Raw genomic sequence first — 19,376 nt, 5'->3', positions numbered from 1 at the left:
CCTGAAGAATTTTTAGCAAGCACGCAATGCTGTAAAGCAAAACCAGAACAAAACCCCACACAACAAGAACTTAGGAAACTGTTAGGAAACTATGACAAAACAGCTGGCTTTCTGAGTAAGAATAAAGACCTAATGTATTTTGAATTCTATCTCATTTCTGTCAGCTTCACATAATGTTTCATAAACAAATAAGAACATATTATCATTTCTACGTAGTTTCACAGCAGATTGAAAGAAATGCACGTAAATAAAAATGATTAGTCATTAAACTATTGGAGTAACACATGAAATACATGAAAAACATAGACAGTATGTTTTTAGATGAAATGGAAGTTGAATAGAATGTGGAATACTGGATCAGACATCAAAACACCACCTTAAACTGGACCACAATAAATAAATAAACTGTTCTGAGAAGAAAAATAAGAAATTGATTAAACTTAAAATTTACTAACTTACTAACCAAGCTAGGGGTCTTTTCTTTAGTACTGAGATTAGCTGTTGTGTTTGGATCCTGTTCTGTGTTTTTGAAACATGACACCTACCATCCATACTCCTTAGAATATACTTGTGGCACAGTATCTAAAAAGGTAGTTATCCTTTTGTTCAGTCCCCTCACCAAACTTTTGGAAAGGGAAATAGTAGCTGAGATGTAATAACTGCAGGCTTCCTTCTCAGAGGCAATGAAAATGCTTCTCTCGGATCAGGGAACTGCAGACAGAGGTTTTGCTTTAAAGTGGTTCCTGAACCTTAAAACCAGGATTACCAAAGTAAGTGGGTTGTCTTCTTACAAAAAAACTGATAAACAAACTGGAGTGATGGCAACTGATCTCTACTGAGAGTAGAGGCTGAAGCACCTGGGCCTTCTCAGAAATAACTTCAAGGGAACATGACAGCAGCCTGCCAGTAGCCACAGGATGCTGCAAAAACAGATGCAGGTCTTTCATAGCACTGTGTGGTGGAAAGTTGAGAGGAATGGAAATAACAATATGAGGAAAATGTCATACAGGAAATTCTGTTCTCCATGAGAACAACCAAGCAGTGGAGCAGGCTGCCCGATAGGTCTGTACAGTCTCTGTCCTTGGAGGTTCACAATTGTTAATCTTAGTGGCGGCATCCTGAAAGAACTCAAATCTGACTTTGCTTTGAGGAGGAAGTTGGACTAGAGACTACTTCTTCAGCCTGAAATATCCTATAAACAAAGCCATCTCTAAGCTGATTAATCAAATCAATCAATATTTAGGAAAGATAATTTCTCAAAATGTGGTTCTTTGAGGACAATTGCTGAACATCTAATGTTCAGAACACAGTTGGGGCACTAAATAATATTTTTGTACATAAGCTAGTTTCTTAGATAGGCAAGATTTTACCTTCCCCAGTGAACTGCACATTGTAAATAAGTTTGGTTAAAAATACAATGTATTTTATCTTTCTGAAACCATTTAAATTAGCAACACGTGGCATTCTAATTAAGAACTGGCATCAGAAGAGAGTAAGAGCTTTAGACTCACCTGTTTCCTGTCAGATTAAAGAGTGGAAGCAGAATAAGTAGATGTAATAAAGTTGATTTTGTAAATTGAACCAGAGGAGATAATCTTTGGGATTTCAAGCAACTTTGGACAGAAACATTCACAGTTGAAAACTTAGACACCTTGTTTTTGGAATCTAGCTAGACTTGGGTGGAAATGATTAAGTGGATGGAGGAACTGCCTGAATAGAAAAGACTGGAACTCTTCATGTGGGAAATGTTTGGGTTCGAATCCCCCCTGTGACGCAAGTGGTAGAAGTGCCGCTCTGCTACACAGGAGGCTCGAATCCCAGGGGTTGGATTTGATGATCTCTAAGGTCCCTTCCAACCCGCACGAGACTGTGATACTGTGATCATGGAAAATCAATTTAGCACATATTAAGTGGATGAAAATTAGATAATGATAACATCTCAAAGTGCAAAAGTGACTAAGGATTATTAGGAGGCAATAAAAATGTTTAAAGTAGCTTAGCATATACTTTTCCTGTCCATTACTAATAATTTATTACGTAATATTTACATATTTACAATACTACTGAATAACAGCTGATGAATAGTAGTCATGATATAAAAGGGTATATAAAAAAGGGTATAAAAGCACTCAGTCTTCAAATGAAAATAATAATAATAATAATAATAATTTAGGAGGCCAGAGGCTTCCCAACCACCTGAAAAAAAATGTTTGTTTGCTTTTTTAAAGGAATAAGCTGAAAAGGAATCACCTCTTTCCTTATGAATTATATAAAGAAGTCCAGAAAACAGTCTTTGATTCATTACCATCTGGAAATGAGTTAACTTCTAGTAGAAACTGTGTTGATAGGCAGCAAAAAAAGATGGAAGTGAACAGAGAAGATAAAAAACAAGAAAATCCTGTGATAGTAAGAACTTACAATGGATTTCAGAAAAAAAACCTATCATAAACACTGCCACCTTTAACAACCAAACTGCTCTACATTTCCCAAGGACATACAAGTTAAAGGCTGAGAGAATGCACTAAAAATATTAACAGTTACATATTATAAGTTTTAAGGCAGTATAAGTAAGCTTAGGCTTATATGTTATGCTTATAACTTTCTTAATTCGTTATAATTCCAGAAAAAATAGTAGATTTTATGTACATTTTTTATTCTTCAATGATTCATCTATATTTTATTTGGTTTCTAAAAAACCCTCAAAGATCAGCAGAGATTTTAAAATGTTTGGGTTTCTTTTGTTGATTTGGTGATCAAAAAAGAAAAACCCCAAATCTTCTATAAGGATGTTCCGTGCCTGTTACAATTACATATAATCAGCATTTAATACAGCTTTCAGACAGACAACAGGACACAAAATACTTTTCCACTTCATTACAAAAATGGCTGCCTACAACAAAATATTAGTGACTCTAAGCTGCTTGACAAACAAACTGTATACCCTTTATTTCCTTGCACACTGGAAAAGATCATGATTTTACACGGTAGGAAACAACAACACTAAAACTTACCCTAACCTGTAATTTTGATAGCTTAGAGCAGTTTTGAAGTTATACTTCAATAATTTCAAAGTTACTCATAAGCATTATTGAAACTTATCATTTTATTTCAAATGCTACAGTGAACTCTAGGAACATAAAGATATTAAAGAACACTTTCTGACAACTATCCACATATTGTAAAACCTGCCATGCAACAGACTACTGTCTTGAGTTCTTGAGAAAAAAATTCAGATTTCTACATACTTTTACAATTAGCTACAGAAGATAAACACAGAAATGGCAGACTGACATTAGCGTTCAGATCGGAAAGTTCTGAATGCGTGCTTAGGTGATGCCCACCATGCCTTTCTATATTATATTTTGTTGTATACAATGACATGTTTCTCTGTGTAACACTCCCCATGGTATCTTTATGTATCTTTAGTTAAGAAACAAGCAGGGGAGTGTGATAAAGAACTTTTTCATCACATTCATATAGAAGTTCCTACATTCTAGTTTGTTTTATTGCCCATTGTTCAGTCACTGCACACAACTGCAAAGAGCCTGGCTCAATCCACTCTACTTTCACCCTTCTATAAGCATTGATAAGATCTCCTCTCAGACATCTCTTTTTCAGGCTGAAAAGTCTCAGCTCCATCAGCCTTTCCTCTTAAGGGAGATGCCCCAGGCCCCCAGTAACCTTTTTAGCCCTCTACTGGACTCTATAGGAGTTCCTTGTCTTTTTTGAATTGAGGAGCCCAAAACTGTAAACAATACTCCAGATGTGGTCTCATCATGGCAGTGCAGAGGGAAATTTATCAACTCCCTTGACCTCCTGAACACACACTTTTTAAAGCCTTTCTTTCTCTCTGCTAACTACTTCATCTAGAGGTAATATAAGCATTAGGAAAAAAAGCCAATAAATTTAAGATGCTGGAAATGGCACAGAGAGTGCTGCACATGATAGGAAAACTCCTGAGGTTTTATGTCCCCTTTGTTCTATGAGGATGGTGATGCAAATGCACACATGCTGATACCACCCTATGACATCTAATGAAACCCAAATATACTCACTTCCTGTGGGAAATCATTCAATTATTTTTTCTTTCAAAAGAGAAGACAGTCAGATGAACAGGCATATCACGAGACATTGGCTAAAACAAATTTAAATCTGTATCTGCAAGGAGTTTTATACTCCATTTACTTATTTTATATAATACAAATGATACTGCTAGTACAGTTGAAAAATATTTATTATGTGCTCTAACTGTAATGATTTTGTTTCAAAGTAAATAGTACTCTATTTTCTAAAAGTTCTTTAACCACAAAGGGATTTGTTAGGACAAGACAATGAAAAAAGAAAAAGTCTTTAAAAGCCTTATGCCAAATCTGCAAGCAAACTGGAAAGAAACTGCTGCTTTAAAATCTTGCTGGGAAGAGTACACCATTTCCTACTCAGAAAAGAACTGCCCATGGATATGCTTGCCTGGAAGGGTCATCATAAAGGAGGAGGAACAAAGAAGCAGAGGACTGATCTGTAAATAAATCTGTAATTAGCACAAATGCCGTGATTTCTTTGTTCCATGTTTGCTTATTACAGACTGAAACTGTGGGCAATGCAAGTTATTTGTACTGCTCTCCAAATTTTATTCCTATTTAAAACTATACTGTGCTAGTTAATGTGTTAATATAATTTCCACTCACAGTCAGCACATACTATATGGCCTTAAATGTACAAACACCACATTTAATGTAGTTCCTTAATCTTTGCTATTAAAAATCATCTCCATGCGATGTTATTTAAGATATGCTCAGAATTCACCAACGGTACAGATATTAGGAAAAACATTTTCTACCAAACATAATGAATTCTTCATGATTGAAATAAAACTGAATATTTCTATACACTCAGAAAAGTGTTTTAATGCAGAATTAGTATGCAAACATACACAGTATGCTCCTAATTTGGAGCCATTATATCTTTTTGTTAGCATAATTCAGAATTCTGCTTATTAATTAAGGAGTCTGAATGGGTCTTACTTCTACATAACCCATACATAACAAATTAATTCTATGAAAAAAAACTAGAAATTGTTCTTTGTACTATGAAATTTTATTATTATTATTTTTCAAATTACATAGAAAATATAAATGATGATTCCATCTTTAATAATAATAACCTGCATTCATTTGAATTGCTAATGAAACAAAAGAAGATTGTAAAATGACTGCTCTGGAGGATATGCTGACTTTGTAACAGGTGGAGATGTTTGCATGTCAAATCAATTTCAGTCAAAGTATGAAAATAATGACTGTTTATGAGCTGAATGGATAAATCACACAGCTGGTGAAAAGACTTTGAAAGAATAAAGTATTGAAGAACTTTGAGGCAACTTTGAATATTATATAGGAATCTGGAAGAAGTGATGTATGAACTATTTAACAACCAAATATATCTATGTATTTTTCGTGGTTAAAAAAGCGAAGAAAAATAAAACACACCTCAAAACAGATACAGAAATAGAGCCATATCATAATAGGAGTAATTAATATATATATATATATATATATATATATACACACTGAGGAAGTATAAGAATTAATCTGCTATTTGGTAAATACTACAAATACTACAATACTACTTGTTACTGAATAAACAAAATTTGAAAACATGTAATAAGCTTCTGCAAACAAAATACCGCATGAAACAGATTTCTTTAGAAGAGACAGTATGGAGCTATTGGAAATGTGTTCAAAACAAACAAACAAAAACAGTTTGTTCACCATTCTTGCCCTTCCCACCACAACCTGGCTACATGAGTGTTTTCATTCAAGGTTGTTTTTACACCAGCCACTGCTAGCAAGAATGAGGGTGAGCCAGAACACTGAATCTCCAAGCATCCACACTGCACAAGCTCTAGCATGCTTCCTGACAATGTGTACCAGAGTTCAGGAGACAGTTAAGACCAGGGACCAATCCAAATATAACTGGGCAACAGGTCAGAGAAGACTGCACCACGTTTTCATCCCTCTACTGCATTACAATCATTTAGCACCGCTCCACAGGCTTTATATCTTCAGCCATGCCTCATCACATCCCAAAGTGTGCAACATATATTCTCAATTTCACACTATGAAAACACAAATTGTAGCCTGCAATACAGCATGCATTAACACACTGAAGTAACAAACTCTCCTCAACCTCATGAGACACATAAATTCACTCAGACACACAGTTTGTCTGCGGATAAACAAGAATTCTCCATAGGATGATGTTATGTGGATGTATCCTCAGGGCAAGAACACAGCCCCTGGCCACCCACTATTTTAAAAAAATACAATTGCACTCTCAGTTTTTGGGTTTTCATAAGCTCCATATAATCTCCTCTGGTTCTTAAAGGAGGCAAACAAACAAACAAACAAAAGCTTTCTACAAAGGTTCCCCTTCTCTGTATGCTGTAGGCTACTTCCAGCTCTCCCTGAACCAGTCCAGACCAGAAGTTTNGAAAGGGATGTTCATTGACGCTGTTACCTGTCCTTTCTTACAGATCCCATTTAAAACTATTAGAAAAATCACTTCTAACACAATCATCATGAAAGTCAGAGGCAATTCTTCTGATACTGATACATATTACTTATTGTATCATAACACAGATTTCTAGTTTTAAAAGTATGCACACTCTTTGACAACTCTGGAATTAGAAACATTAGTGTGTTATGGATTAATGTGCGCAGCAACGGAAGAAGGGGCAATGGACACAAACAATAACTGAAGGAATTCCATATGGACATGAGGAAAAACTTTAAGTTGAGGGTGACAGAGCACTGGAACAGGGTGGCCAAAAAGGTTGTGGAACCTCCTTCTCTGGAAATATTGAAAACTCATCTTTACAACCTACTGTAGAGAACCTAATTTAGCAGTTTTAGGTTGAACTAGATGCTCCCTAAAAGTCCATTCCAACCCCACAATTATGTGATATATATTTTTTTTTAACCATACAGAAAGTGGAAAAACTAAAACAAAACATTATATTTTTCTTTTAATAGGTAAAGAAGCAACTTAAAATTATTAATATAAAATTAAAGACAAAAATATGAATTCATGCCAGTACTTACTTGTGTTCCAAACGCAAATACAAACAGTAATGATACTAATTATGTGATTAATAGTTTAGTCAATATAATAAAATGAGAATCTGATTTATAGAAGCTTCTCCTGCTGCTTCCCAAAGTACTGCTGTTATTTTAAATATTGATTTACTTACAAATGATGAAAGACATTTCTACACTACATAACATGGAAAACTTCTTTAAGCTGATACCTACCATGAGAGAAGCATTATTTTAAAGTTGGAGATATTTAGTAATTTATTTAGTAGGGGCGGGACATATTTTCATGAAAAAAATAAGAGAAAATCTCTTCTGTGAATAATACTTGGACTTTTTTTCTATAAGCAGAGGCTGAGTGAGCACAGAGATATATAAGCACACACATGAACGTGTACATACTTTCATGAATATTTGTATTTAGATAGAATATTTGTATAACATTATGCCCTGAGAGCTCACTGAAAAAATACATATATATTATTATTATTTATTGTTATTATTAGTTTTTTTTTTTGTTTGTTTGTTTTGTTTTTTTTGTTTTTTTTTTTCTTTTCAGGAGAATTATTTCATTAGGTATGATAACCATCACTTTTTCATGGAATTTAGGAGTGGCAATCAACTGAAGTCACAAGAGCATGTCAGAACTCCTGTTTTTACATGGATTTCCCATTCGGTTGTATTTCTGTCCTCAGATTACTGGACTTTAATCCTCCCCGGAGGATTCTTTCAAAGCAGATTAACCTGCACATACAGAGGGTCATAATGTAACTGAAGAAGAGCCCCTTTACAGGGATTTTAGGAAGCTCGCTGAGATAAATCTGTAGTTTAAATTTATTATACATTGTTAATATAACTGCCCTGCGTATTTCCTTGCAGACATAACCTCATATGTATTTTCTTTTTAAAAGTAACTCATATTACCAAAGTCTGTTATATAAGCAAATGTAACTTCAGGATATGCCTTTCATAGATAATAATTAAGTTAAACTAATTTCTTTTTACAAAAGTTGTTCGGAATGAATTCTGCAGTATGCAGTGTATTCCAATACACACATAAGAGCAACGTAGGGCAAACTTTGAGAACCAGAGCCTTTGTGATTATGGAGATATTATTATTTTTAGAAATAATATATGAATAATGCTTCTACAGATGCAGAATACGAAAAACACGCAGGTAATGGTGACTTTAAAAGAAATGCAGCAAAGGGATACATAAGGAACATCTTGCATATATATATATATTTTTTTTTCATCTCAGTAAAACTAACAGGTGAAATACAGTTTAAATATTTATAAATGCATAAATATGTATATTCAAATTTTTAAACCTTGACACCACCAAGACTGTAAATAATGTTATTTGTGTGTTATCTTTTTTGGGAAATTTGTCAAATAAACATCAGCATGTCATGTGAGTTAAGGTTTAATGATTTCTGAAATATTAAATTATTCTTCATTGTTTTGTTAAAAGAAGTAGTGTTATGCAAAATCATGCATATATATATATATATGCATTTGCAAAAAATTATTTGAATTGTAAAAGCAGTGTTTTACTCCTTTTTAGAATTCTTATATTCTTGTATTCTTATATTATATATAAATGAATATATATAATTTGTATATATATGTATACACACACTTTATATATGTGTGTGTATGTGTGTGTATATATGTTTTTCACTAAAAGGAATGCTTCCTCTTGTCCACCCCACCCTCACCTCCCACCCCCCCCCACCCTTCTTTTTTGATTAGTAAACAGCATACTGCATTTCCTCCTATAGAAAGAAATATTTGGCAAGATTTTTAACATAACTTGATTGACTTCATTGACAATAAATTGATAAGAAATCACCTTTATCGGCTAGCTCACAACTTCCTCCAGGAGCAAATGTAAATATTTGAATATAATCCAAAGTGTTTCAGCTATAACAACACTTAAGCAAAATCAATTGTTAACTGTGGATTGTTACTTAAAGAAATACAAACAGAAAAATGAAAATACAAACAGGAAATTGAAAACAACGTTAAATGGCACCACTGGAGGAACAAAATGAAAGCTTGATGCATTGCTGATTTGAAATCTAATTGTTGGTTTTCAAACTAAAGGGCAGTATAATTCATATGGCTTGACCCTACAGGAAAGGGAGGGAAATAAGTAAATAAATAAACAAATGATGGGGAAACAAACAAACAAACAAACAAAAACAGCAAAAGAACTAGAAAAAATGTCACAAAAATCAGATACTATTATAAGAGTTCACCATAGTAATACTCAAAATAAAAAAAAATCTCATGATAGCTGCTGCTGTCTAGTTGTGATGTACCATCCTTTTGGACTACAATTTGCAGAAACTCTAGAAATAATGAAGAGCAGTCAAGAATGCAAACCAATCTTGGTAGATTTTAAAGTCACAATTCACTCCTTTTTGGAATACGTGAACATACTAGTAAAATGTTAAAACAAGTTCAAAAAAGTGAAAGGACTATCTTTATATGTAATGTAGCTGAACAGCTACGGTGCAGAACACAATCTGTGCCATTTTCTGTAATTAAACATAAAAAAAAAAAAAAAAAGTTGAAAGCAGTAAGAAGCTACTGCATATTTTAATTCCCATAGAAAAAGGAAGTTGTTCTATGAAATAAACTGCAGGAGCCGCACAGAAAGCTAAAAATGCAGGGCTCCTTAGTGTATTTGATTGTGTGTATTAGACAAAATGTAATAGACAATTTCCTACATTTCTATCAACAAATTTCCAAACCATAGGAGATTACAAGGAAATCTGTCTAAATCTAATAAACAGTAGAACTATATGTGCAGTGAAAGGAACAGAGTACCAACAAATGAATGTATGTACACATACATCTAAATATATATATATATATATATATATATGAATGCACACACATATATATAAATCAAATAATGCTTACATTTAATTATCATTTCAATCTTTCCAGTCTTTTTTTATATATATATATATATATATATGGTAATGTTTTGAAAAAATATGGATATGGTAAGCCATATCCATATCTTTAATTAACCATTAATTGGAATTTGGAAGTAGCATTCATCTTAAAGTCAAATATTAAGTACTACATACCCAATTATTAACCCGAATGGAAACCTATGTAACATTTGGATTTTCTACAATTCAGTAAAAACATCTCAGCTATTTTAAATATGGAATATTTTTAATTATGATGTAAAAACACTTTCCAGAAAAGCTGGACTAAAAGAATAATCTTCACTGGCTCAGCTACTCTTGATAAGTTTTAACTTGTTGAGTGTCACACTGCAAAGATATCAACACAGATAGGCTAAATCAGCCAAAACACAGCTGCTCCGCAAAGGGGAAGAGAGAGGGAAGTTTCCCATTAACAGTCATTATTTCATATTAATTTTGACTTAGATCTGTGAAGATTCTCAGCAATGCATAAAACTTCAGTTTTGTAATTACATCAGTAAATTCAGAGAAAACTAACCATACTTTTCAAATAGTATCTGTAATAAAGAATTTCAAAGATTAGCAGCACATAACATTTTAGATTTTCCAAAAATAATAAAAATCTGTTTGTTTTTTTTTTTCTGTTTGTATTGAGCTTCAAGAAAACTCATTAGCACTCAAAGTTCCACTTTTTCTTCAGAACCTTTTAAATTATTTTATACATCTCCATTATCAACAACAGAGGAAAAAAAAAAAAACCAAAAAAAAAAAACCAAAAAACACAAATCTGTGAAATGACTAAAGACATATCTGAAGATTTATTGCAATGTATGAAGTTACAGTTTAAAGTGGTTAACTTCGTTTGTACCTTGATAAACTGCTTTGAATCCTGGTGAGCCAATGCTGTCATCAGATTGTAAATGAAGCCACATCTGGTTGCTCATGCTTACAATAAGGTCAGGAACACTAGATCCAGTGAGGCTGCATGTAGGATAAATGAAAAAGTCATTTGCTGAAGCAAAAAATTAAAAAGAAGTAAACAAACAAAGCAAGCTTTTAAATCATTAATAAAATATTTATGACTGTTCACAATACAAAAACATTGTGCTGTGTGTTTTTTGTTTTGTTTTGTTGTGGGTTTTTTTTGCTTTAATAAAACTAGTTATTTTATATGAATGAGAATGATTTGAAGTCTTTGGAAAAAAAAAAAACATGAAAAAAAAAGCCATTCAAATTAACAATGTTAAACATTTTTAATAAAATTAGGAAATCTAAATATTTCAATAAGTAATTACCAAATAGATAAATGTATGACTATATCAGATGAATTATTTTCAGGTTTTGATTAGCTTTTTATTTATTTATTTCAAAACAAAGGAAATTAGATTTTGGAAACTCAGAATTTAGAATGCTTTCAAGTAGTCTACTGACTGAGTCCAAATCAGAGTGCATTTGTACCCATCGATACTCAGGTCTAAAGAAAGAGAAAGAATTCTGAATAGATATTTACATTAATAACTTAAGTCTTAGCAAATACAGACATACTGACAATACAAAGAAAATGCTGCTGTCTGAAATAAAAAACACTGACATTAATAACTTGTAATGTTACAGTGAATAGTTGGGAGTTCTAGATCTGTGACCAAGTAATAATAATAAAAAAAAATAATAATCACTGAGAAGATTATGTACAATGTGAACTGAGGAATAAACACCCTGAACAAGCATCTCAAAATAATGAAGATGATGAATAGATCACTTAATCCCTTTTATCTGTCCACTCACTGTTTGGAAGGAATTAAAGTCCCTTTATTCTGAATGCTGACAAGTCTTGCTCATTCATGTGAGCTGTATTAAGAAATTTATCTTTTCTTCCAGAATTCCGATGCATGGAAGGCTCTCATACAAAAAGTGGGAATGAAAAAATGTTAAAGGAAAAACTTTCTACATTACTTACTTCCGCATAATCTGTGAATCTTAGATAAAGAAAACAGCAGTTTCGGTTTTGCTGTAGTTCGGGTTTTTTGTTTGTTTGTTTTGTTTTTTTAATTTATTTATTTATTAGGTTTCTTAAAATTTTTTTTATTATTTTATTAAGGGATTCCTGAGAATAGGACTTATCTACACATAAAACAACTTTCTTCAACTAGGAAACTGGCAAAATAGAGCATGATATGAGAATGCCGACCTGACCAACAGCACACTGTTGCTAATTCAGTTCATGCCAGGCCATACCCATCTGAAGACCAGACTGTTTAGCAAGTTCAGTAACAGAAACTTGGAGAACTGCCATTCAGGCAGACTGGCTTGTGCTAAACACACTTCATTGTGGGTATGTGTAATCATACCTTAACTCACCACATGAAAGAAGTTTAAAATATGACAACAGATGCAACAAATGGAGTAACGGAAGATAAATTTGAGCCAGCTTTCTCAGTACTCTGAACAGACTCATGGGATATAAAAAGACAGCTTTCAGAAAAGACGATAATGAGTGAAAGCAATTTCTGCACTACCGGCTCTCTAATCTTAAGTGTCCAAAAAATTTCAAAAAGTTTAGGCATGGTATTCAGGATCAGAAATTCTGCATGTTTCTATCTGATTTAGAATATGTAAGCAGCATATTTTATTGCTCTTTCAAACAAACAACCTACATACATTCACTTACAATAACTGTAATAAGCTGAGAAAGAGAAGCTTGATTTTGGTATAAGAGATGTAAAAGTTTGAATTTGAGGTTTGAGATGCAATTGTCAAGGGCCAGAAGTCAATCTTTAAAGTAACATCTTAACAACCATGTTCTCAGCGTTCTTTTTTCTATGACAAAGATGTAGATGAAAACAGGAAATTCCAGTGTGCAGTTTTCAGTATTAAAAGAAGTGAGGATTTTTTCATTTTTTGTTTCTTCAAAGAAGTAAAATAAAATACTTTTCGAAGAGTAGGTTGGTTTTCAAGCTCCCAATAAATATTCAAGTCGTGTGTGAAAAGAAAAAGATCAGAGTTTACTAAAGCACATCTCTTCATCATGGACAACTGACATAAATGGAAGGGTTCTGTCATGGTTTTGTAATTTATATTTTTATATTTCTTCTTTGTGTCAATTGAAGTGCTACAAAAAAATATAATTTCAATGTAAAGTAGACTAAAGCAGCATTACTTAAATTTACAAGAGTTTACAAACACACACTAAGGAATATCAGGAGAAATTTTGATAGATGGTCTTTACCTCACACATGATTATCACTACTGAATTAACTTGTCAAAGAAGTAATTAGTTCCTAGCCAGATGCTGTTAAATAACAGAAATAACTGTAGCGAGAACTTTACAGCCTAAATTTATTTAGATTAATTTTTAGTAAGTTATATCAGTCTATTTCCAGAGCGAATGTCTTAAACAAACATATATTGTAATATCGGTAATTTTTTCAAGAAATTATGGTTACGTAGGGGAAAAAATGTTAAAAATAATAAAATTCACTGGCATACCCCCTTTTTACCGTTTTTAATTAAAAATCTAATATAGATCATAAAACTATATAGCTTTAATGAAACAAACTAAGGCATATATACGTGTAAATTTTTACCTCCCCTATTGAAAATATTGACAACACTGCCATAGAAATCAATTAAATTGATTTGATACAACATGGTTTCTATCAAAGTATATTGTTAAATATAACACCTTGATGTATACGTATACCATGCTCTTAAAACATTTCTTATAATTATGTTTGCTTTTTTTTTTTTTTTTTTCCCCCCCACCACAGAACAGACTGAATATCCTATATTTTGGTAGCCTTTGATTTTCATTTTCTCTCTTTTTTGAAAAAGGATATCCCTCCTTATTCCCATCTAGATGAACCAGTACACCTCTGAGATAATAAGGATCACTGCTAATGTTGAAAGGCTATACGCTATAGAAGGCTTCTTCTGCAAGGACTGAGAATTTCAATACAGTTACCCCGATATATTCTGTAAGTCTTCCCATCACATTTTTGAATCACCACTGTTTTTGTTCTTTTGTCATCCCATTTCCAATATTAATTCCTCATTTTCCTGACTTAAAAATAATAATAATAAAATAACAGTAGTCCTTGAAAACCTGAGCTTTCTTCTTAGTAAGGTTTCAATATTATGTTTGTGATAAAGCAACCACAATTAAGATCTCAAGGTTTGTAGCTGCTAAGGTCTTAAAGCAAAGACTTATGTACAGTCAGACTGGATGGTACTATTCAAAGGGAAAATATTCAAATCACTTACATCACTTTGTTGATATATCTTTTATATTTATATTTAGCTTAAAGTGATGTAAAAAGGCTGTGATTTACTTGAATCAAATACATGCATTATCAGGGTGATTTTTCCCCACCCAACCTTTTTATTTAAATTATTACTATTATTTAATTATTCTTAAATACAATTTCAACTATTCAGATAGCACTTTTTTGTTTTGTTTTGTTTTTTGTTGTTGTTTTGTTTTTTTTTTTCTTGGTTTTTTTTTTTTTTTTTCTCTCCTATAATGCCAAAGCACTAATCTGAGCTCTCCATAGTATTTGGTCTTTCATACTTTGATCTATCAATAACAATGCTGTTAACATGTGAGGGAAATTTTTTAATGACTTACTACTATCTTTGACAGTATTTGAATTTTAAGCTTTTGTCCTGATGGATGAAAAGCTGGACGTGAGAGTGTGCTCATGCAGCATAGAAGACCAGCACTATCCTGGGCTGTTGGAACCCTCAAAAGAGGGTTGGCAAGAAGGGCAAGGAAGGTGATTATCACTCTCTCCTCTGCCCTTGTAAGGGTAACCTGGAATATTGCGTCCAGGCCTGGGAATCCCAGCACTAGAAAAATATGAAGATTTGGACAGGGTCCAGAAGAGAGCCATGAAGATGATAGGTTAGAGCACATCTCCTATGAGGAAAGGTTGAGGCAGTTGGGCTTGTTTCACTTGGAGAAGACAGACATTATTACAGGCTTCTTGTACTTGAGGGAAAGTTTATAAACATGAAGGAGAACTATTTTTTATCTGAGCAGATTGTGACAGAACAAGGGAGAAGGGAGATTTAAGTTCGATTTTAGGAAGAAGGAAATTCTTTACTCAGCAGGTGCTGAGACACCAGAACAGGCTGCCCAGAGAGGCTGTGGATGCCCCATTCCTGGAGGCGTTCAAGGCCAGGCTGGATGGGGCTGTGGAGAAGCCAGTCTAGCACCTGGTTCAGTGGTCAGCAGCACTAAATGCAGTAGGGGAACTGGAGCTCGATAGTCTCTTAAGTCCTTTCCAATCCAAGCCATTGTATGATTATACACTTTATATAAGCTTACACTATACAAACAAATTTTATAAATGATAATTATAAATAGATACACTATGATGCAGAACAACATGCAGCAGCAAAATTCCAATGGAAACTGTTGAAGTTCTATACTTACACATACAACACTGTTCTGGTATCACCAACCTTCCCAGCATCTCCAACAGTGAGAGTATCATATCCTCTTTCTAGTTCAAACTCTTCAAAAGCAAGCTTTATAACCTGTTTCAATGAAATTTCATATATTTCAAAACATAGCACAGGTAATCTGAACTGTTCTAATCTTAAAATAATTAGTTTGACTACCATCAGTAAAGCCAGAAGCACTCATTTCCACTGTTTGGTTACCCTTATCTAATTTGACAATGACAAATATAAACAATGTGAAGAACCTTCCATTTTCCTCCTCGTATCATCCTTGCCACAAACTTTAAAAGTAATCAATCACTAAGGATGCTAGGCACTTAACAAAAAAACAAAACAAAACAAAAACCACTTTAATTTTAATAGCTGAACAAGAAATACATAATTCAGGAAGTACATGAAGTACATGAATTGATTCCAGGGGAGAAAAAAAAAAAAAAAAGAAAAAAATTAAGAAAACAAAAAAACAAAAAAACAGTTTTGTGTTTTGAAACAAATTTTATGGGAATGTTTTAAAAGAAACAGAGAAAAGCTTAAAGAATATTCTTGCCATTGTTTTGCCAATAGATCAGAATCACAGGTTAGTTATCAAAAAAACAAACAAACTGGTAGGCCTGCCAGATTTTGAAATAAAGTATATTTCATTATCTACAATATACTTCAACAGTAACAAGAATTTCAGGCAATATGCTGTAGACATAATCAAGAGCAAGTGAAAATATGTATCTTCTAACACACCTGAATTATAACAAGTATTAACTCATCAGTAAATAGTGACCAATAAAGAAAAGATAGGCAAAAAGAATACACAGAAGAATAAAAACAGATGTGGTCTTTTTTCTCTGTTAGTTTTCCCAGCAATAAAATTAACTATGCAAATAAGGCTATTTTTATTTTTTGTAGAATTAAAGAAACTAACAAAATATTCCACTAGAAAATGTGGTAACACTGTACTTAAATATTCTCAAGTTGGTTAGATTTATTTTTTATTACGATTTAAAAACAAATATGAATGCTCATCTTTAATAATAAGATAAGTTGCAATCAAAAATTAGATATAAACTGTAAATTAAATATTTAAAGATCTGGCAAGGAGTAAAGAAACTATCATAAGAAATGTTGCTTTATGGAAATACATTGTTTGTGAAGACATGTTTAGGGCTACCAAAAAAAAAGAAAACAAACAAACAAAAAAAAACCCAACAACATCATGCAATTTAACTTTTCTGGTGTTATTTTATGGTTGCACAACAAAACACACTGGAAACATTCAAGTGGTCAAAGGTTAAAAGACCTGCATTAAAATCCTTTGATCTAATCTGTAAAACCTAAACTTAACATACATAATAAGCACCCGGTCTACTGTCTCCTGCAGTTGGTAAAAAGAAAATGGTGACATAGTATTTCATATGAAGTGTCTTAAGATGGACCAAAATGCCATTTAGAACTGCCCTTTCCATAGACTATAAGAGGAGTTTGGATAACCATGGCAGACTACTGCTTACACAGATATGTTTAGATAAAATCTAGATAGAACTCTGAATCCTCAGAGGGATATTTCAGACTTTTCTTGGATTTTTCTTGGTTGTTTCTGACAAATAATGCAAGACATTTTTCTGTGCATATGGACATGAATGCAGAACAGAACAACATTAAAACAATTGATTCAGTATTCAGAAAAAAAGGATAATACATCTATAATAATGATAAAAAACAACAAAGGTCTTAAAAGGATATAATATAAACAAAAAATATACCTATAATATTGTTAAAAATAAGTAAAAGATAACATTAGTATATATTGAAAAAAGGCAACTTTAAGACACTTTTCCAAGTTCATTGCTGTTTTCTATTTAAAATAAAAAACCAAAAACAACAAACATATATTAATCTAATCATAATTAATTATGCTTACTCTGAAACAATTCAAATGAAGAAAATAATCCATTTTTATTAGAAAAACTGGAAACACAAAAATTACTTCCAAACCTATTATGTTTGTTTATGGATGAACAATTATAACTATTTCAGAAGAATTGTCTGGCTTGTTTTCTGAAATATAGGAGACATAATTCCCATATAAACAATTCAGCATGATTATTTATGATTAGATAAATAGACTGTGAAACAAATAACGTTTTAAAAAGGATAAGACACCTAAGGTGTTTGATAGAAGATCTGCAAGTGAATTTCCTGTCATAATTACTTTTTTATAAGCATTAGCTGTCCTATGACATTTCAGTGAGGACAATCTTACTAGAAGATTCAGTAGGGAACACCACAAGGTGACACTTCAAAAATGCCTAGATCTATGTGTTCTTTTCACTGCTTATATTTCATTATTTTTTAAGTACGTTAGAAATTAATATAAGCCCTATAGTAAAGACAAAGTCAAAAGTGGAAGCAAAAAAGCTTTTTTTTAAGATTCAATCAGACAATGGAGTTATATGTATTGTACTAGTAATGAGGGATCTTACTTAAAAAAAAAAAATAAAAAAAAAATAAGGCCTTTTTGATGGAGCTTCTCTTAAAGACAGAAAATGTGACAGAAAAACATACAGACAAGACAACTGAGGATCTCTATTTTAAAGTTTTGAAATTGTAAGTAGAAGATATAAAGCTTTTTACAACTTACTCCCTTTTTTTGACATATTAATTCAAATATAATAGTATATAACAGATCTTGCTTGTCCTACCTGATGCTATGTGAAATCTGAAAGTAACATAATCATGTGACTGCAATTCATTGCAATTTCCTTTGCAGACACCCCCTGCTCAAAGGGATTTTGAAACAAAAAAATTCAAAAATGGAAATATAACTACATTATTACAAATTTCTCAATCTCCTTAAATTTTCAAGAAGAACCATATGCTTCAAACACATTTAAATGGTTTTGAATATCTACTTTACTTTAAGAACATGATAATACAGAAGCAATATGAAAGGATGATACAAGAATTAAGGAGTACATATCTGGTTCCACTACCCCATAAAGCTTTTAAAAACCATTCTATTTCCCTAGCCTACACTGGTCTGACATGAAGTCTTAAGAATTAGTATCTATGCCCAAAACAGAAGAGGAAACAGATCACTGGCTAGAAATAGCAATAAAACTAGGTAGATCTTCCACACAAATTATATCAATTACCTTATTAGAAGTATAGAGAACTCCTTTTCACCATCTAAATAACTAAATAAACTAAAAAACAAACACAAAAACCCCAGGACTGACAATATCAAATCAGTGACACTGTAAGATAAGCAGCATCTTGGGGTACAAACCATAAATGAAGAGGAATGTTGGATAGAAATATGATCACAATTCTGAAACCATGGCAACAAAAAAAATCAAAAGGTTAATAAATAGGAAATTTTTTTGAAATATCATGGAGTTCCTTAAACACGGCTGTAATGACATTTTAGGTTTGTTCGTTTGTTTTTTGTTTTGAAGAAACATATATATAAATATATATAAATGAACATATATATAAATAAAGCTTAAACTACATTATTAAATAACATGAGGAATTTCCAATATTTCAGGTATTCACAGCTGAGATCTTGCCAAGCCATTTAATGGATTCCCTACAGCCATCAGGATACTCACCACAAAATATCTGCTCTACTGAAATAAACCCAAGACTGAAGAGGAAGAAGCCCTTATCATGAACTTTAAACCAAGAGATCAGGTTGCTAACAAGACCTAGTAATTTTCCCTCTCCAAGACTGTCAACACTAGGATCCAGGGAAATACTGAAAGATTGAGTATAACACAAAAATATAGTGGTAGAGACAATAAAAAATTAGTGGTTTTCCTTTTACATGAAGAGTATTATTAAGAAGACTATTCTGGTCTAAGTATATTATTCACTACAA

General features: G+C 32.4%; 1 protein-coding gene across 1 annotated transcript in view; it reads right to left on the bottom strand.

Moving 5' to 3' along the window:
• CSMD1 (CUB and Sushi multiple domains 1) overlaps positions 1–19,376 on the bottom strand; it is an 883,217-nt gene that overhangs the window by 196,922 nt on the left and 666,919 nt on the right. The window contains exons 11-12 of the mRNA XM_015859302.2: positions 15,474–15,577; positions 10,908–11,020 (exon numbers count right to left, since the gene is read on the bottom strand). Of these exons, the coding sequence (XP_015714788.1) occupies positions 10,908–11,020; positions 15,474–15,577 (217 nt within the window). The remainder of the gene's footprint in view (positions 1–10,907; positions 11,021–15,473; positions 15,578–19,376) is intronic.

This window comes from Coturnix japonica, chromosome 3, assembly GCF_001577835.2.
Source record: "Coturnix japonica isolate 7356 chromosome 3, Coturnix japonica 2.1, whole genome shotgun sequence".
Taxonomy (NCBI): Eukaryota; Metazoa; Chordata; class Aves; order Galliformes; family Phasianidae; genus Coturnix; species Coturnix japonica.
This window is presented reverse-complemented; position numbering and strand designations above follow the sequence as displayed.